This window comes from Chiloscyllium plagiosum, unplaced genomic scaffold, assembly GCF_037043375.1.
Source record: "Chiloscyllium plagiosum isolate Xiang-an unplaced genomic scaffold, Cpla_swu_hap1 HiC_scaffold_4, whole genome shotgun sequence".
NCBI lineage: Eukaryota > Metazoa > Chordata > Chondrichthyes > Orectolobiformes > Hemiscylliidae > Chiloscyllium > Chiloscyllium plagiosum.
The window spans coordinates 39,417,904-39,439,608 of record NW_028270142.1 but is presented as its reverse complement, the minus strand read 5'-3'; the positions used below and the strand labels follow the sequence as shown (position 1 = coordinate 39,439,608).

General features: G+C 41.4%; 1 protein-coding gene across 7 annotated transcripts in view; it reads right to left on the bottom strand.

Annotated features, from left to right (window-relative positions):
* Nucleotides 1–21,705, bottom strand: part of bbs9 (Bardet-Biedl syndrome 9) — a 533,593-nt gene that overhangs the window by 157,849 nt on the left and 354,039 nt on the right. For all 7 annotated transcript variants that reach the window (XM_043688767.2, XM_043688773.2, XM_043688770.2 and 4 more), the window contains one exon: nucleotides 1,313–1,420. In XM_043688767.2, the coding sequence (XP_043544702.2) occupies nucleotides 1,313–1,420 (108 nt within the window). The remainder of the gene's footprint in view (nucleotides 1–1,312; nucleotides 1,421–21,705) is intronic.

Here is a 21,705-nt window from a genome sequence, read left to right as displayed (position 1 = left end):
AAATCATGAATCCTTATTTTTAAAACTGACATCCTGTTCTAGATTTTTCTGAAATTTCCACATGTCAAGACCTCCCAGGATCTTATCAGTTTCAATCAAGTCACCTCTTAATTTTCTATACTCTAGTGAATACGTGTAACATGTCCAACTTTTCCTTATAAGACACCTACCCATTCCAGGTAGTAATCTAGAAAGACTTTAATGAACTGCTTTCAACCCATTTGCATCTTTCCCTTAATAAAGAGGTCAGTTCTCTGAGAGGAAGAAATCCTCATAACATTTAAAAAGCATTTAGATAATTACTTGCAATGCCAAGGCATACAAGGTTTTCGGCCAAATGCTCGAATACAGGATTAGAATAGTTAGGTGCTTGTTGTTGACTGGTGTAGACTCGATGGGTCAAAAGGCCTTTTTCTGTGCTGTAGATTTCTATGACTCTACTGGAAGCAACACTCCAATAGTGGTCTTAACAACATTCTGTATAATGGAGCACACATGTCTACTTTTATATTCCCTGTAATAAAAGCTAACTTTTATTTGTTCATTGGATGTGGGCATCAATGTTTGGGCCAGTATTTATGCCAATCCCTAATTAGTCAGAGGACAGTTAACAGTTAACCACATTACTTTGGCTCTGCCAGACCAGGTAAGAACAGCACATTTCCTTCCCTAAAAGACTGGGTATTTAAAACAATTGACAATGGTTATGTAATTGCCATTCTGCTTTCTTTTGACTCCAACTTTATACTGAATTCAAATGTCACCATCTGCCATTGTGGGATTCAAGCTCATGTTCCCAGAACATTAGCCTAGATTACCAATAATGGTAATGCTACTGCCTCTCCCTTTCTTTTAGCTTTCCTAATTACTGTATCTGTTCAAGGCTCTGGCTCCAGAGATGTGTGCTACAGGGAAAGTATTTCTATTGCCCAGCGTATGAAACCTTACTCCGTACAGCACACAAATATAACAGGTGTGAAAGTTGTCCAAATAGCAGGTTTGGATCAGAAAACAGGCAACTTTTCTTGCACTGCAATCTTCTTTTCCATTACAAAATATTGATTTACTACATGCCTGATCTTGAATACTAACATTGACCAATTTCATATGCCTCATCTACAGTTTGCTACCTCCAATTTTCACATCACAGGAGAGATGTCCAGAGCCCAGAACTATCCAGTACTCCCAGCTGAGAATAGTGGGTTCCAGAATATGCTTCTAATGGCAAGCTTCTAAAACAAGCAAAAACAAAATCCAACACCAGGATCATCAACAAAATATAATGCTACCATGTTTTATAAACAGCACTTACCAGACTTCGGCGACTTCTGCATTATGTGCTTATGGTCAGGGGATGTTTCATCCGTAGCAGAATCTTTCATCCTCTCTTCCAACTCTGACTCTGGGATAGTTTGGCAGCCTGAAAACAAACATCGATAGTTGTTAAAGTTCTGTAGAGATTCTCATTTCCTAAGTTTGGCCTGTGTGATAGAGGGAGAACAATAGCAGCACAGGTGAAACTGAAACAGCAAGATCATCACTAGGGCTCAAACTACTACAAATAACGACAAATCAGTCACTGACTTTACTGTTTACTAGCTGCTGTTTTTATCACCATTGAAAGTTGAGTATAAGAAAAGTAAAGTTGACATAGTCCCAGAGGACTGTACTCTCATTCGAGAGAGAGAGAAAGAGAGATGACTGGTGGCGGTCTAACCTGAGGGTCACCACTCCTCAGATGAGAAGAGATATTGAGAAGGAGAGTCCTTCATTGTAACCTCAGCTACACTGTTAAGATCACTCTGCATCACAAACCAGATGTCCAGCCAAGTGAGCTAATTAACTGCCAACTGGTCTAAGTTTGGAGTTCTAATTGAGTGCAATAGCATTGTTGAGATATGGCACTGCAGGATGGTGATAGTAATTGGGAAAGGACATTTGTGGTGGTTCCCTACCTTTAAGTCAGAAGGCCTAGATTCAATTCCTACTTACTCCAGACATATGTATTAACATTTCTGAATAGGTTGATTGGTAAATATATAGGTTTGAGCTCTAAATGTTACAAAAAAAGTAGCTATTACCAATTAGCAAAAACAACTTGTAATGACTTATATTAAGCCATTAATGCAAAGTTCCAACATGCATCACAAAAGCAAAGTAAAAAGAAAAATATCTCACTAAGCCACGTAAGGAGATATGGGGCTGAATCCTATGTTTTTCAAAGAAGTCCAAGTTGTGTCCACGTATTATAGGGAATTTTTGCCTTGAGGCTCAGCAAGTCCTCTTGCCTTATTTTACCAAACTCGCCACTTTAATTACCTATTCCACTCCTATGGAACTTTTCATGTCTGAATTCTACCTCATTTACCACATGGCATTGCTGGTACAAGTTACCACTTAGCAGATATTTTGGAATTCCCCATCATCACTTGCACCACACCACCTTTAAAAGCTTGATAAGCACCTCCATAAAAGCAATGTCAATCTGGAGTTTCCCTGCACGGTTCCTCACATTTACCGCGGGGGAGACAAAGCCCTAGTGGCGTTATCGCTGGACCATTATTCCAGAGATCCAGGTAATGGTCTATGAGATCTGAATCTGAATCTCTCATGGCAGATGGTGGAATTTGAATTCAATAATAATAAGTCTCATGATGACCATGAATCCATTGCCGATTGTCAGGAAAAACCCGTCTGGTTCACTAATGCCCTTTAGGGAAGAAAACTGCAATCCTTACCTGGTCTGGCCTACATGTGACTCCACACCCACAGCAATGTGGTCAAATCTTAACTGCCCTCTGGACAATTAGAGCTGGGGGAAATAAATGCTGGCCTAGCCAGCAGTGCCCTTATCCTGTGAATGAATTTTTAAAAAGTGACAGACAGGAAATTCTGTGCCCTGCTTTGCAGACAGAGGTGCTGAGGGTCCTGCTGGATGCTGATGTGGGACTCCCTCTGCCCCAAGGATCAGCAATGGAGACCATGACTTCAGACCATGCCAGCCTGGTCCAAGATTGCTACCTGGGTTTAATTCTCAATCTCAGCTGTCTGGAGAAGATAAGTACAAATAAGGTCAATGCCCTTCTCTACTCTGCTAGTGTATGTTCCACATTTTTGCCCTGATACCTCGCATTCACTCTCTGTCTGCTTCTGTCCCCAACTCCCATCAAGGCTCATAGTCTACCACTCTCAATATTGCCTGCAACATTTTCTCCATGAGTTCTTACCCACCCCAATCCTCGATACCACTAACCTTCATGCAATCTGTGCTGCTGACTCACTCATTTGATACATCTCCTCACCTGCACCAACAATAATAGCTGTGCCAGACCCTCATCTCCCTAAAGCTTGCCTCTTCTCAATCCATGAAGGAAACAGCCTACAACAGGACAGAAAGAATCAAGACTGGTGATAGACTACCCAACATTCGGCTCCTTTCACCTTATGAGGAGAAGACCCTGACTCTGTCCATCCTGATCAGAACTGGTATCTGAGGCTGTGTTTGACTAGGGAACCACTGGGTGAAGCTATCCCCCTTGACTTCACTAGACCTGCTGACAACCATGACCAGCTTCCTGGCTTTGTATTGCACTAACTGGTACAGCAAGACAATAGTAGTATAAAATGAAAACAGAAAATGCTGGAGAAACTCAGCAGGTTTCATAGCATCTGTGGAGAGAAAAACAGAATTAATGTTTCGAGTCTGATTTGACTTTTCTTCAGAACTCTCTTTCAGTACTCTGATTCTGTAAAATGAGCAGAGATTATAAGGTTGGAAAATATTTTAAAAAAGAGTTGCATGATGTTCAAGGGTATCTGTTTCAATGCAGCAAGTATAGGAAATAAAGCAGTGAGCTGAATTCACAGATAGAAACCTGATAACCTGTTAGCTTCACAGAAACATGATAACCTGTTAAAGAGAGACAGGAAGAAGGAAGTGAGGACTGCAGATGCTGGAGATCAGAGTCGACAATATGGTGCTAGAAAAGCACAGCTGGTCAGGCAGCGTCTGAGGAGGAGGAGAATCAATGTTTTGGGCATCAGCCTTCCATCAGGAAGGGAGACATCATTAAAGAGAGGCAGGTACAGCAGCCCGATGTTTCTGGCTGCAGACATGATATTGAGGAGGATAAAGAGGAGGGTTGGTGGCAAATCTGATTGAAGAAACTCCTCACAGCTGTGAGAAGTTATATTAATATTCTAAATTGGGTTAAGGCCAATTAAACAATTTTAATAACGCTATGGATTAATTCAGCAGAAGCGAACTGGAACCAGCAACTTTAAGGTTAGAATACTGAAAAGTATTCAAAGATGATATTCAAGAGGTTTTACCCACATACAAAACAGTAAGGCAGCCACATCTGTAGCTCTCTGGATGTCAAGGAGCACACAAGGTAGGAGAAAACAGAAAAAGAAATTTTATATCAGACACTCAATACTGCAGAATGCTGAGCTAAGTATAGAACATGCAGGGTTGAAATCAACAAGGAAATTAGAAAAGCAAAGATCATTGGTGAGTGAAGTCAAGGAAAATTCAATACTGTTATTTCAAGTAAGAGTAAGAGGATACCTAAGGAAGAGTAGGGCCCCTAAAATACAAATAAGGTACCCTATGTGTAGAGGCTAAGTTATGGATATAGTTCTTCATGAATACTTTGTTGATATATCACCAAGGCCAAATGAAACATACTCCAGTCTGTCAAAAGAAACCAGGAAGGAATTTGCAAATGCTCTGAAGACAATTTTCCAATCCTCTTGAATCTGGGTGTGGTGCTGGATGATTGGATGGCTGCTAACATTGCAACCTCAGTCACGGACAAGATAAGTTGCTACTTAGGAAGCATGGAATAATCCAGGAGAGTCAGCATGGATTTGTTGAGGGACTATCATGCCTGATAAGAATGATTTAAATTTTTGAGGAGGGAACAAAGAAGAGAGCAGCACTGTTGATGCAGTCTGTGTGAACTTTTTATAAAGACTTTTAACTAGGTCCACATGGCAGACTGGTTAAAAACAAGCCCATGGGATCCAGGGGAAAGTAGCAAGCTGGATAAAAAGTTGACTCAGTGGCTGGAAAAAATGTTTAGTAGTTGATGTCTGTTTTTGTGACTGAAAGGGGTGTTCCACAGAGTTCTGCACTATGTCCCCTGTTTTTAGAGTTTTTATTGATGATAGTAAAAAGGACATGATCATGAAATTAGTAGATAACTCAAAAATTGACCATATGGTTGATAGTAAAGAGGCAAGTTATAGATTGCGAGAAAACATCAGTTAGCTGGCTAGGTAGGTGGAAAAGTAACAATTGGAACTGGGAATTATTTATTAAGATTGTAATTGATGGGAATCATCCAAAGAAGCCTTTGAAAAAAAAGGACCCCCCCCACCCCCACTTTACTCACAAAATGCAGGAGTCCTCCATTTTACTCACTGAAAGGTAGGAATCCTCCATTTTGATTTCAGAAGAACAGGATGCTCCAAATGCTATAATACATAGTAGCAGCATTGCTATATTGCAGAATCAATAACCTTTGAAGCAAGGAAAATAAATAATCACATTGTGAATACTTGGCAGCAGAAATAACATTGCCAGGAAGATGGGACAATTAAAAACAGAGCTCTACACCTTGAAGAAAACAACTAAGATACAAAATTATTTCCAAACCTGATACTAAATCAGAAGCTGATGAAGTAAGTACACTTTTATATACAATTGGCAATACAATTAATAGAGGTACAGCTCACACTTTTGATCAAGTTCTGCAAGTCTTTGATAACTACTTTAACCTCACAACAAATAAAATTTGTGAAAGAACATGATTGAAAAGAAGAATTCAGTATTCAAGGGAATTCATGCATAATTTCATCAATAACCTCTTCAGGTTACTGAAGAAATGTGACTAGTGATTTAAAGTCAGAATCTACAAGAACAGAATTGTTGTTTGAATTGTTGATGAGTGTTAATCAGACAGAATTATTGCAGTCAAAAGAAGATTTGACACCAAAGAGGCCCATTCAAATAGTGAGAAGCAGAAGTCCAGAACCTCTCCAGTTATATCCTAAGAGCAGAAGATCAACTTTACCACAGGATATCAGCAGAAACCATTCCATTATTAAGGTGCAAAATCTCCGAAGTGAGAAATGTGAGAAACCAGTACAATGAGTCATTCAGACAACAGGTACATTGTCAGCACTATGATGTAAAGACCCCTCACATACTAAGTGTAAAACTATTTTAAAAATATTTTATCTGTAAAATAATAAACACTTTCAATAAACGTGCTAAGGTAGGACTCAGCCACATAACAGCAAGAAATCAAACAGTTAATCACATATAGATGAGGTAGAACAGGCTTCAATAGAAGAAAAGCTAAGAAGTATTCCTCAGAAAAATGGGTGATCCAAACCTAGATTTTGGCAAGAGGATATTTATATCAATAGGCATACTAATTTTAAACTTGATACATGGGAGGGGTGTCACTATACAGGTACACGATCTTTTGTCCGAAACCCTTGGGGCCAGCTGGTTTTCAGAATTCAGAATTTTTCAGATTTCTGGGTAAGTGACAGTTTAACGATGAAATTAAAAAATCTTACTGAACAGCAGACGCACCTGTGAATATTATGAGCACTGAGGCAGAATTGACGCCTGCCAGTGCTGGGCCACGCTGCCATGTCACATCTCTGTGACGTGGGTTGAGTGGGTGTGGAGTTGGGTTAACTATTTGCACGCCAAACAACCTTGTTATGGAGAAAAAAACTTCTCAAAAAAAACTTCGGATTTTGGAACTTTTTGGATTTCGGAATTTCGGGTAAAGGATTGTGTACCTGTATTATTAGATAGCATACCATGAGTGGAGGAACACCATCTACAACCAATTCCAGTGCAACTAAATGGTACTTGAGGTACAGCATTTAAGAGTCAAGATATGTTATAAGCAACTCTACAACACAAGGCATGTCAGATAGTAGAGAACTACATACATTTCATAACCAAAACTTTCAACTCCTGAGAAGGAATGTGTGTCTTGCTCTCCATATTCTTCTAAAGGTTGAGTACAAGGGGATCAAAACAGTGGAAGCCCTAGATGAGTATAGAAGGTGTCAGTGGAAACTGATAAAGAAAATTAGGAGAGCAAAAAATGGTGTCATGAAAGAATATAGGCAGGTAAATTAAAGGAAAAATCTAAGTCATTTTACAATTACATTAAGGGTAAAAGGATACTGAAAACACAAAATACTGGAAATCACAGCAGGTCAGGCAGCATCCTTAGATACAGCGCAAGCTAATATTTCAAGGCCAGATGACTCTTCATCAGAGATGACATGATGTCTGGAGGGGGGCAGCATTAACATAATAGTGGGGAAGGAGGAGAAAGGATAATTAGGGAAACAGTACGGTCCATTAGGGACCACAGTGGTAAGTTGTGCATGGAGTCAGAGGACGTAGGTAGGGTTCTAATTAAATACTCTGTGTCAGTGCTCTATTAAGAGGGGCAATATGGGTATAAAAATCAGGAGAAGGACTGTCATATACGTCAAGAAATTAGCATAGATAGAGAGCAAGTTCTGAGTGATCTGGCAGGCTTAAAGTACATAAATCTGCAGGGCCAGATGAAATGAATCCCAGGCTGTGAGTAAGGCAAGGAAGAAAATAGCAGAGGCCTTAAGCAATAATTTTCAGCTTTTCTCTGTCCACGGGAGAGGTGCCATAAGACTGGAAGAGAGCCAATATGATACCATTATTCAAGACAGACGCATGGGGTAAACCAGAAAACTACAGGCCAGTTCAGTCTAACCTCCATGGTGGGGAAACTACTGGAAGCAATTCTGAGACACAGAATTAGTCTGCACTTGGAGCAGCAGCAATTAATCAAGCATAGTCAGCATGGTAGGGGAAGGTCAACAGAGTCATAGAGTCATAGAGATATATAGCATGGTAACAACCCTTCAGTTGACTTTGTCCATGCAGACCTGATATCCTAAATAAATCTAGTCTCATTTGTCTGCATTTGGCCCATATCCCTCTAAACCATTCATATTCATATACACATCTAGATGTCTTTTAAATGTTGTAGTTGTACCTGCCTCCACCACTTCCTTTGGCAATTCATTCCACACATGCACTACTTTTTGTGTGAAAACGTTGCCCCTTAAGTCCCCTTTAAATCTTTTCACTCTCACCTTAAACTTATGCCCTCTAGTTTTGGACTCCCCACCCCAGGATAAATACCTTGCTAATTCAGCTTATCCATGACTCTCATGATTTTATAAACCTCTATACGGTGACCCCTCAGCCTCAAATGCTCCAGGGAAAATAGCCCTATTCTATTCAGCCTCTCCCTTTAGCTCAAATCCTCCAACCCTGACAACAACCTTGTAAATCTTTTCTGAACGCTTCCAAGTTTCACAACATCCTTCCTATACCAGAGAGACCAGAATTGCATGGAGCATTGAGTCCTGATGAAGGGTTATGCCTAAATGCCGAATATCTTGCTCCTCAGATGCTACCTGACCTACTGTGCCTTTTCCAGCACCACACTTTATCAAAGCTGACTCTTTAGCATCTGCAGTCCTCACTACCTCCTAGTATTTCAATAGTGGCCGAACCAATGTCTTGTATAGCTGAAACATGACCTCCCAACTCCTCTACTCAATGCACTGACCAATAAAGGAAAGCATACCAAACAATGCCTTCACTGTTCTATTGACCTGCGACTCCACTTTCAAGGAACTATGAACCTTCACTCCAAGGTGTCTTTGTTCAGCAACACTCCCCAGGATCTTACCATTAAGTGCATAAGTCCTGCCATGATTTGCCATCCCAAAACGCAGCACCTCATATTTATCTAAGATAAATTCCAGATGCCACTCTTCAGCCCATTGGCCCATCTGATCAAGATCCTGTTCTACTCTGAGATAACTTCTTCGCTGTTCATGACACCTCCAAATTTGGTGTCATCTGTAAACTTAATAACCTCTTCTATTCACATCCGAATCGTTTATACAAATGGTGAAAAGCAGTGGACCCAACATCGATCCTTGTGGTCATAGTCCTCCAGTCTGAAGGGCAACCGTCCATCCACCCTCTGTCTTCTACCCTTAAGCCAGTTCTGTATCCTAATAGGTGGTTCTCCCTGTATTCTGTGTGTTCTAACCTTGCTAACCAATCTACCATGAAGAACCTTGTCAAACACCTTACTGAAGTACACATAGATCACATCCACCGCTCTGCCCTCATCAGTCCTCTCCACTACTTCTTCAAAAAAACTAAATCAAGTTTGTGAGACATAGTTTCCCACACACAAATCAATCCTTGCCTTTCCAAATATATGTAGATCCTGTTGCTCAGGATTCCTCCAACAATTTGCCTAATACCAATATCAGGCTAACAGATCGACAGTTCCCTGACTTTTCCTTACCACCTTTTTACGTAGTGGTACCACATTAGCCAACCTCCAGTCTTCTGGCACCTCACCTGTGGCAATTGATGATACAAGTATCTCAGCAAGGGGCCTAGCAACCACTTCCCTAGCTCCCTTAGAATTCTAGGGTACACCTGATCAGGTCTCGGGAACTTATCCACCTTCATGCATTTTAAGACGTCCGGCAACTCCTCCTCTGTAATATGGACACTTTTCAAGAGGTCTCTATGTATTTCTCTATGTTCTTTATCTTTCATATCCTTCTCCACAGTGAATACTGATGCAAAATACTTGTTTAGTATCTTCCCCATCTCCTACAGTTCCACACATAGGCTGCCTTGTTAATCTTTAAGGGGCCCTATTCTCTCCCTTATAACTTTTTAGTCCTTAACATACTTGTAGAATCCCTTTGGATTCTCCTTAATCTTATTTGCCATAGCTATCTCATGTCCCCTTTCTGCGCTCCTGCCCTGACTGATTTCCCTCTTAAGTATACCCCTATTGGCTTTATACTCTTCTTGGGAATCAATCAATTCTATACCTGCTATCCATACCTGACATATGCTTCCTTCTTATTTTTGACCAAAACCTCAATTTCTCTAGTCATCCAGCATTCCCACACCTACCATCCTTGCCCTTTACCTTAACAGGAACATACTGTTGCTGGATGCTCGTTATCTCATTTTTGAAAGCTTCCCATTTTCCAGCCAATTCCTTATCTGCAAACATCCACCCCCAACCAACATTTGAAAGTTCTTGCCTAATGCAGTCAAAATTGGCTTTCCTCCAATTTTGAAGTTTAACTTTTAGATCTGGTCTATCCTTTTTCATCACTATTTTAAAACTAATAGAATTATGGTCACTGGCCCCAAAGTGCTCCCCCACTGATACCTCAGTCACCTGCCTTGCCTTATTTCCCAAGAGTAGGTAAAGTTTTACACCTTCTCTAGAAGGTACATCCACATACTGAATCAGAAAACTTTCTTGTACACACTTAACAAATTCCTCTCCATCCAAGCCCTTAACACTTAACACTATGACAGTCCTAGTCTATGATTGGAAAGTTAAAATCCCCAACCATAATCACCCAATTATTGTTACAGATAACTGAGATCTCCTTACAAATTTGTTTCTCAATTTATGAAGAGAGATTGGTTAGACTGGGGTTGTTTTCTTTGGAGCATAGAAGACTGAGGTAACGAACATGATTGAGATGTATAAAATTATAGACACAGACAGGGTTTGGCAGGAGAAACTTTTCTCCTTGTTGGATGAATCAATGACCAGGGGTATAGATTTAAAGTAAGGGGAAGGAGGTTTAGATGGGATGTGAGGAAGCTTTTTTCATTCAAAGGTTGGCAGGAATATGGAACTCATTGCTTGTAAAAGTGGTCATGGCAGAAACTCTCATAACTATAGAGAACTAGTTAGATTAGATTAGATTAGATTACTTACAGTGTGGAAACAGGCCCTTCGGCCCAACAAGTCCACACCGCCCCGCAACCCACCCATTCCCCTACATTTACCCCTTACCTAACACTACGGGCAATTTAGCATGGCCAATTCACCTAACCTGCACATCTTTGGACTGTGGGAGGAAACCGGTGCACCCGGAGGAAACCCACGCAGACACGGGGAGAATGTGCAAACTCCACACAGTCAGTCGCCTGAGGCGGGAATTGAACCCGGGTCTCTAGCGCTGTGAGGCAGTAGTGCTAACCACTGTGCCACCGTGCCGCCCACGGTTAGATGTACACTTGTGTGGCCAGGGCATATACGCTATGGGTCAAGTGCTGGAAAACAGGATCAGAATAGTTACGTAGTTACTGAGTAATTTAGGGAGCTCAACACTGAATACCGCATAGCTCTAAAGACACATGCTAAGCCATTATGTATCTACACACCCACAGAGATTCTACATTTGCTAATGAAACAAGTTGAGAAACAACGTGAAGAGATGACCAGAATGCATTCCATTTCCCTGAGTGGTGGTCATATTACCGTGATAAAAACAATGACTGCAGATGATGGAAACCAGATTCTGGATTAGTGGTGCTGGAAGAGCACAGCAGTTCAGGCAGCATCCGAGGACAGGCAAAATCCGAGGACAGGCAAAATCGACGTTTCGGGCAAAAGCCCTTCATCAGGAATAAAGGCAGAGAGCCTGAAGCGTGGAGAGATAAGCTAGAGGAGGGTGGGGGTGGGGAGAGAGTAGCATAGAGTAGGAAATGACCTGGGAGTTGCAGTGGGAGAGAGACTCCCTGAGATTCTTGTAGAGAGAGGAGGAAAACTTTTTCAAGGCAGGCATCCTTGCAAGAGGATTCGCAGTAAGGTTAAAATCAACGAGGTAAAAACAATGACTGCAGATGCTGGAAACCAGATTCTGGATTAGTGGTGCTGGAAGAGCACAGCAGTTCAGGCATATTACCATACCCAAACCAAATGGTTCGAAATTTGTGTTGACCTCATGCAGCTCAACAATGTTATGGTGAGAGAAATCCACCCTTTGTCTATAGTTGACCCTGGTTTAGCTGAGCTATCAAAAAATAGAGTTTTCACAAAACCCAGTGCAAATGGTGCTTTCTGGCAGGAACCATTGAACTTGACATCAAGACTGCTCACCACATTTATAACTGGGAAGATTTGCTTCAACAGCCTGCTTTTTGTGATTGCCTCAGGCATACAGGTTTGTACTAAGTCCAATATTGTACATGGTCTACAAGACATAATATGCCTCATGGATAAGATACTGATATTTGATGCAATGGTTGAGGAATAGGATTAGAAGGTGCATGCAGTTTTAAAATGCCTACAAGCTCAACTGGCTACCCTGAACAACATTTGTAAAGTTTCCAAGGAATTTATTTTCTTCTTGGGATACATTGTCAATCATTACAGAATAATGGCAGAACTACCGAAAACAAAGACCATCACGGAGTTCCCAATCCAAAATTAGTTCATGATCTGCAATAACTGTTACGGGATGGTAAACAATTTGGTGAAACATTTGTTTCATCTGGTAACAATGACAGATCCTTTCAGGTACCTTCTCAAGAAGATGCAGGAATGGCACTGGAACCGACATCAGGAGGATGTTTTTCCAAAGATCAAGAACATAGAAGTGGTGATATCTGAGGCCTTGCTTAGGAAAAGCTGATCTGAATATTCAATACACTTGGTTACATGTTCAGAAAATGTACATGTAAGGAAAAGGAAAGCAAAAAAACTAAATGGAGGATTGGCTTTTTTGATTAAGGAGAGCATTGCAGTACTGGAGAAAGAGAATGTTTCAGAGGGTTCATTACGGAATCAATTTGTCTAGAGTTAAGATATAGCTAGAGTGCAATTACATTGATCATTGTAATGTATAGACCATAAACTAGTGGGAAGAAAGAGGAGAATAAATCTGTAATAATAATACAGAATGGTATAAATATCGTACAATAGCTATACTGGGTGAGCTTAATTATCATATATCATCTGGGATAGTACCGCGTAAAAAGCAGTGAGGAATTTGCATTCCTAGATTGTGTTCAGGAGAACTTCCTACAGCAGTATGGGTTTAGTCCAACAGGAAGGAGGCACACTACTTGACCTGGGTTTTGGGAATGAGGTGGGCTAAATAAATCATGTGACAATGGAGGAACATTTAGGGAACTGTGATCATTTTATCTAAGGTTTAGGATGACAGAAGAAAACGAAATTGATCAACAGTTAGAATAATCATTGTCAAGAGTAAAAATAAACTGGCAAAGTATGAACTTCAATAGGCAAGAACAGAGGGACAATATGATACACTGTGGTACAGGAACAGGCCCTTTGGCCCAATAAGCCTACATCAATTCCTATTCCTTATTTGGACCTGCTACTTATTGCCCACATGTGGTTTCTATCCTTTGGTTTGCCTCCCATTCATGTATCTATCAAGATCTGCCTTAAACGTTGCTAATGTGCATGCTTTTGCTCGGAATATATGGATAAATTGTCTTGATATTCTCCCTAACCCTGCTGGCCAAGACATTTCCTGGATCTTTTTAGTCCTTCTAACTCCTTGTTTGAACGCCTTCCTAGTTTCTCAATAGTTTTCAAGGACTTTATTTGTTTTTAGTTGCCTCGACCTTAGGCATGCTTCCTTTCTATTTTGACAAGGCTATAATTTCTCCTGTCATCCAAGGTTCCTGAATACTGCTATTCCTCTCCTTCATTTTCACAGGAACATGCCTGTGCTACACTCTAACCAACTGGTCTTTAAAAGACTCCCATATGTCAAATGTGGATTTACTCTCAAACAGCCACTGCCAGTCCATGTTTTCTAATTCTTGCCTAATTCAGTCATAGTTGGACTACTCACAACTTAATACTTCATCTGAGATCCAGTCTGGTCCTTATCCATAAGTGTCCAAAAACCTATGGATTTACGGACATTATTTCCAAATGATCTCCGACTGAAGCTCTGATCACCTGGCCCGGCTCATTTCCCAATACCAGGCCCCCTCCTTCATTGGACTGTCCACATAGTGTTTCAAAAAACCTTCCTGGACACACCTAACAAATTGCTTCCCATACAAACCCCGGCACTAAGAGAGTCCAGTCAATATGGGGGAAGTTAAAATAACCCACCTGACATCCCTGTTACTTCCATATAGAGTCACAGAGTCTTAGAGATGTACAACATTGAAACAGACCCTTTAATCCAACTCATCCATGCTGACCAGATATCCCAACATAAACTAGTCCCATTTGCAAGCACCCGGCCCATTACTCTCTTAACCCTTCCTATTTATATACCCATCCAGGTGCCTATTAAATGCTGTAATTGAACCAGCCTTTACCACTTCGTCTGGCAGCTCATCCTATATACGCACCACGTGTGAAAACATTGCCCCTAAGGTCCCTTTTAAATCTTTCCCGTCTCACCCTAAACTTCTGCCCTCTAGTTCTGGACTCCCCCACACCAGGGAAAGACCTTGTCTATTTATCCTATCCATGCCCCCCATGATTTTATAAACCTCTCCAAAGTCACCCCTCAGCCTCCGACGCTCCACAGAAAACAGCCCCAGTCTATTCAGCCTCTCCCAATAGCTCAAATCCTCCAAACATGGCAACATCCTTGTAGACCTTTTCTGAACCCTTTCAAGTTTCATAATATCCTTCCAATAGGAAGGAGACCAGAATTGCACACAATATTCCAAATGTAACCTAACCAATGTCCTTTACAGTTGGAACATGACCTCCCAACTCCCAAACTCAATGCTCTGACCAATAAAGGAAAGCATACTAAACACTTTCCTTACTACCCTATCTACCTGTGACTCTATTGTCGAGGAACAATGAACCTGCACTCCATGGTCACTTTGTTCAACAACATTCCCCATTAGTTGTGCTCTGCTTTGCTTTTCCAAAATGGAGCATTTATCTAAATTAAACTCCACCTACCGCTCCTCAGCCCATTGGCCCATCTGGTCAAGATCCTGTTGTAATCTGAGGTAACCTTCTTCCCTGTCCACTACACCTCCAATTTTGGTGTCATCTGCAAACTTACTAATTATATATCCTATGTTCACATCCAAATCATTGATATAAATGATGAAAAGCAGTGGACCCAGCACTGACCCTTGTGGTATTCCACTGGTCACAGGCCTCCAGTCTGAAAAGCAACCCTCCACCACCCCCTCTGTCTTCTATCTTCGAGTCAGTTCTGTATCCAACTGGCTAGTTCTCCCTGTATTCCATGTGACCTAACCTTCCTAACCAGTCTCCCATGAGGAACCTTGTCAAACACCTTACTGAAGTCCAAATAGATTATGTCTACCGCTCTGCCCTCATCAATCCTCTTTGTTACTTCTTCAAAAAAACTCAATCAAGTTTGTGAGACATGATTTTCCACGCACAAGCCATGCTGAAAGAATACTTTACTATGAACACAGTTGGATAGAATGCAATTTGAGACTTTGGGAAAGGGCAGTTTTGGTGTTGTGGTAGGGACAGGAATGTGAATTAAGGCATACAAACAGATAAATTGAAAAGATGACAATTTGAGTATTAGAGTACACTCACACTATCAATTAAAGTCAGATCCAGGAAGAAAAAGCTGGTGATCAGCAGTCTAATAGGAAGGCAGTCTAGAGGCAAGATAAGTTTGGAAAGAGCACAAGGGAGATATGAAAGAGAGAAAGTCGTAAGTTCAAAAATAGGGCAAGAGGAAACCTTAAAGTTTGATCAGGGAATGAAAAGCAGAAGTAGCTGATGAAATGATCTCCAACTTAATGCCAAAGACATCCATGAGCTCCTCACACTTGTGTTGGAGTCAAGCTGAGGAAGTCAGGGGAAAAGACTTAAGATGATGGTTTTCTAGAAAAGAAATTTAGTTTTTGGGTTTCTACTAGGGATGTGGAAATTCCACCGTGGCACATGGTGAAATTTGAATTCATAAAATCTGGAATTTAAAAATGCTAATTTAATGGCAACAATTGCTTATGGTCATAACACCCATCTGGTTCACTGTTATCCAATCATCTTCACCTGGTCTAGCATGTGACTCCAGACCCACTCTTAACTGTCCTTCAAATTAGCTCAGAAGCAATTAGGGATGGGAACAAATGGCAGAATTGCCAGTGATGCCTACACCTCATGTCAGAATAAAACAAAACTATGAAGAACTCATAGTTTGCTCACCTTCATGTGGCAAGGATAAGAACTGCCAGGAGCTTTGGGTGGAGAGGAGGGTGTGGACGGGGTTGCAGCAGCTGCTGGGCATGGCAGGTCAGAAGCTGCTGCTGCCTCTGGAGTGTAATCCTTAAAAGCTTCAATATCCTCAGGTTAAGGCAAGAAGGATGGATGTTCTTTGCAGAATCTGATTACATATCTCTTCCTCTGTCTCTCACTGGCAGCTGGGAGGTCTGTCGTACTATCCCAACATTGAGATTGCACCCTTCCTATTCCTGAGCTTTACTTATAATGCCTCGCTACAAGATCCCTTGCAGAGTATTCTCTTTCAACGCAGATGTGATATGCTCCCTAATCAGTAATGCAACTCTCCCACCTCTTTTAATTCCTCCTCTATCACATCTAAAACATTAATATCCTAGAACTTTAAGCTGTGAATCCTATCCTTCTTTCAACCATGTCTCTGTGATAGCATCAAATTATAATTGCATGTATTAATCCAGACTCTAAGTCGACCCATCTTACCTGTTATACTTCTTGCATTGAAGCAAATACAGTCCAAGCTTGCAGTTCTGCTGAACTCAGCAACCTCTCTCTGAATGCTCTTTCTCTTAGTTATATTTGCTTTTGTCTCAAGCTCTTCCCCAGTCTCTATACTTACTGACCTGCTCTCCGGTTCCCAAACCCCTGCCACAGGTGGGCTCGATAGACTGGAACCAAAGGTTGGTGGGAAAACAGTAGTTGAATAATGAGCCACCTTCAAAGATAAGTTGATTTGGGCACAGTCAAGATATATTCCCTCTAAAGGGAAACGTCGGACAAACAAGTCTCTGGATTACAAAAGAGATAGAAATTAAGTTAAAGAAGAAAAATTGTGCTTATAGTAGGTGTTGTTCTGAATATAGTTGAGAACCAAGCTGAAACCAGAAGACAGGGGATGAAGCAAATACAATAAGTTAAGAGGAATTATGAAAAAAGACTGGCAGCTAACAGAAAAAGAAATCCCAGAGTCTTTGATAAGCACATTGACAGTAAAGGGTGATAAATAGAGGAATAGAGTTGATTAGAGACTAAAAAGGGAATTTACATTTAGAGGCCAGAGGCGTGGCTGAGGTGTAAAATGAATTCTTTGCAGCTGTCATTACCTATGGGATGGATGTTGCCCAGGCCATGGAGACAGAGAAGGAAAACTCAGTAGCTGGAAATGTTTAAAATTGATAAGGAGTCGGTATTCAAAAAATTGTCCTTACTTGAAAGTTGATAAGGTACTGAAATTGGATAAGACGCATCCAAAGTACTGAAAGAAGTGAGGACAGAAATTGCAGAGACACTGGCAATTACCTTTGAACCTGCCCTGGATTTGGGTTGAAGGATCGAAGAATTGCAAACATTACACAATTCAAAAAAAGTTGTAAAGATCAGCCGAGCAATTGCAGAGCATTCAGGTTTTACTTTGATGGTAATTATAGTTAGTGTGTGTATTCAAGGCTGGCAGAATGTTTTACAGAGGTTCCTGAGGTGTCAGTATTGGGAGCCTTGAAATTCATCATATATATAAATCATCTACAAAGGATTCTGGGTAATCCAAGTTGGAGGATGGATAAAAATGCGGCTGTAAGAGCTGCTCCTTTTTTGAGGTATTTTAGGTATTTGAGGTGATTTCCTGGAATTCCAAGAGCAGCTATTACTGTTTTATATGCTGTTGCATTGATTTGGAACTTTGGGGGAAAAAGATCAAAACAACGGCACTTTTAAAATGAAGAAAGCAGACAAAACGCAGTGACCACATGGCCAGCAAGGGAGAAAGAGAAAGAAACCTACACTGCTAACTGACACAGCAGTGAATCTTCACTGTTACTGCCCTTGTTGTCTGAATTCAAGTATTTCTGGACATTGGAGTGTGTCTAGGAAAAGTTAACAAAGAGCAAAATTCATAACTAACCTTGGAGGAACCTGTGTGAGAGAGCTCACAGCACAGGATCAGATAAGTGCATAGTTTGTAAGTGTAGCCTTGCTCTAAGTCTACAGTAGTGAATAGTGTGTATTCTTTCCTGATTATATGTTTTGTTGAGATCTGTCTCTTGATTAAATTTTAAAAATATAAACCAGAAGTACTAAGTTGGATTGGAGCACTGTCTTTTTCAGCACAAAAAGACCTTGTTATTTTCTGGGTCTGTAGATTGTGAAGGAGCAAAGATGGCCTTTAATAGAGTGATATGCTCTTCCTGTCAGATGTGGAAGTTTAGGGAGAGTTTCCATTTACTGACGATTATGTCTACTGGAAGTGTCTTTGGTTGCGAATCCTATCAGATTGCATGGATCAGCTGGAGCAGCAGTTAGAGGCAATAAGGAATTTACAAGAGCAAGGGGGTGTGATAGATGGCAGTAGTAGGAAGAGAGAAAAGCCACAGATACAGTCAGGTGGATGGGTTAACTCCAGGAAATGTAGGAGGGGTGGACAGGTAGTGCAGGAGTCTTCTGTGGCTTTTTCCATTTCAAACAAGTATTCAAATAATTCATAACTAACCTTGGAGGAACCTGCGTGGGAGAGCTCATAGCACAGGAACAGATAAGTGCATAGTTTTTAAGTATAACCTTGCTCTAAGTCTACAGTAGTGAGTAGTGTGGGTTCTTTCATGCTTATATGCTTTTTGAGATCTGTCTCTTGATTAAATTTTAAAAATATAAACCATAAGTAATGAGCTAGCCTGGAGCACTGTCTTTTTTAGCACAAAAAGACGGTGCTATTTTCTGGGTCCGTAGATTGTGCAAGATGGCCTTTATAGAGTGATTTGCTCTTCCTGTCAGATGTGGGAGTTTAGGGAAAGTTTCCATGTTACTGATGAATATATCTCCATTTCAAACAAGTATGCTGTTTTGGAAAATGTAGGGGGTGATGGATTCTCAGGGGAATGTAGCATGAACAGCAAAGTTTCTAGTACCGAGACTGGCTCTAATGTAATGAGGGGTACATCAGGTTCCAAGCGATCGATTGTGATAGGTGACTGTCTAGTCAGACGCACAGACAGAGATTTCTGCAGCCAGCAGCAAAAAATCAGGATGGTACGTTGCCTCCCTCGTGCCAGGATCAACAATATCTCTGAGAGAGTGCAGAATGTTCTCAAAGTGGAGAGGGAACAGCAGGACGTTGTTGTACACACTGGAACCAACGACATAGGAAGGGAAAACTGGAGACACAGAGTACAAATGCAAGATGTTATGATGAATGATTTGAGATACTAACTAGATATCAGGTAGAGCACTGTGTGTAGCACTGGATTTTATGCTAAAGGATGTCAATGCATTGGAGGGAATGCAGAAGAGATTTACAAGAATGGTTCAGGGATGAAACACTTCAGTTAAGAGGAAGGATTGGAGACTGTCCTTGTAGTGGAGAAGACCAAGGGGAGATTTGATGGAACATAGGTTTGTAAGAGATTTTCAGAATATAAACTATGCCTGAAAGTACTTATGCAGACAGACTACAAAATACTGACTGATTGTTAGATGAGAAAGAGTTAGCAAAGATGCCTCTATGTACAGAAATCCACCTTATGAAGTTTACATGTAAAGTGGTGTATGTGTTGGGAAAACTGCAAATGCTGGCAGAGCATATCCAGAGGAATGGCTGTGATGAAATCCATTTCCAGCATCCTGTGGCAATATAACCTGCGTGATACACTCGTTTCCAAAGAAACCATGCAGGGCAGCACCAGACTGACAGAGCTTCTCCAGATTCACAGTGGCCTTTTAAAGATGCCACCAGCACAAGGATATGCCAGTCCATCCCAGGATATCCCAAAAGTGGCGAGTTGTTTCAGGTTTGGTGAGTGGTAGAAGTAGGCTACAAGGGGATTGCCACATGGACAGGTTAGTTAATTACTGAGGTACATTTGGCAAAATACAGTGAGAAACCTCTTGAGACTTCATAGAGAGCAACCTTCCACAAAACTCACCAAGACTGACAAATTAGACATTGGGCTGAATCTTACAATTCTTTTGCTATCACATCAGTGTAGCTTATACAGTGTAACTTGTAACAATTGCACTTATGAAAATTGTACAATGTTATTATTACACAATAAACTAGATTTTGTTTTAGACCCTAACATATATGCTCCCAACTTCCGAATGTCTATACGTCAAGCAAATTTGAAATCATTGGGTATCAGGGGCAAATTCTATACTGGTTGGAGTCATACCGTGGCGCAGAGGAAGATGGTTGAGTTCGTTGGAGGGCAGTCATCTCAGATCCAGGACATGTCTGCAGGAGTTCCTCAAAGTAGTGTCCTAGGCTCAAGCATCTTCAGTTGTTTCATCAATGACCTTCCCTCTATCAGAAGTAGGAATGCTCACTGATGATTGTGCAATGTCGAGCACCATTTGCAACTCCTTAGATACTGATGCAGTTGTCTTCAAATGCAACAAGGTCTGGACAATATTCAGGCTAGGGCTGAAAAGTGGCAAGTAACATACACATCACACAAATGCCAGGCAAAGACCATCTCCAAAAAGATACAATGAAATGGTGTTAACATTACTGAATCCTCCATTATCAACATCCTCGGGGTTACCATGACCAGAAACTCAACTAAATGAAGTGGCTACCCGAGCAGTTCAGAGACCAGGAATACTGCGAAGAATCACTCATATCCTGACTCCCCAAAGTACGTTCATCATCTACAAGGCACAAATCAGGGTTGTGATACAATACTCCCCACTCATACAAGAAGCTTGACACCATCCAGGTGTAGCCCACCAGATTGGTGCTACATCCACAAGCATCCACTCCCTCCACCCCTACACTCAATAACAGTACTGTGTGCTATCTTCAAGGTGCATTGCAAAAATTTAACAAAGATCCTTAGACAGTACCTTCCAAAGCCCCAATCACTTCCATCTAGAAGGACGTGGAACACCACCAAGACTTCCTCTGAGCCACTCAGCATCTTGACTTGGAAAACTATTATCGCCCCTTCACTGTCGTTGGGTCAAAATCCTGGAGTTCAAGAAAGTAGCTCACCACTACCTTCTGAAGTCGAGAACTGTGGCGGTGGAAAAGCACACCAGGTCAGGCAGCATCCAAGGAGCAGAAGAGTTGATGTTTCGGGCATAAGCCCTTCATCAGGAATGCGGAGGGGGAAGGGGGCTGAGAGATAAACAGGAGGTGGTGGTGGGTCTGGGGGGGGGGTGGAGAGATGGTAAGGCAATAGGACAATACAGGTGGAAGGTAATAGTGATAGTTGGGGGTGTGAGCTGATAGGTGGGAAGGAAGATGGACAGGTAGGACTGGTCAAGAGGTCAGTGCCGAGTTGCAGGGTTGGATCTGGGATGAGGGGGTAGGGGAGATTTGCAAACTGGTGAAATCCATGTTGATGCCGAATGATTAAAGGGTCCCAAGGCAGAAGATGAGGTACTTTTCCTCCAGTTGTCAGGTAGCTTGGATTTGGTGGTGGAGGAGGCCCAGGAATTGCATGTTCTGTGGGAGGGGGAGTTGAAGTGATCGGCCACAGGAAGTTGGGGTTGTTTGGTGCATATGTCCCAGAGATGTTCCCTGAAATGCTCCACGTGTTGGTGTCTTGTCTCCCTGATGTAGAGGAGACCACATTGATAACAA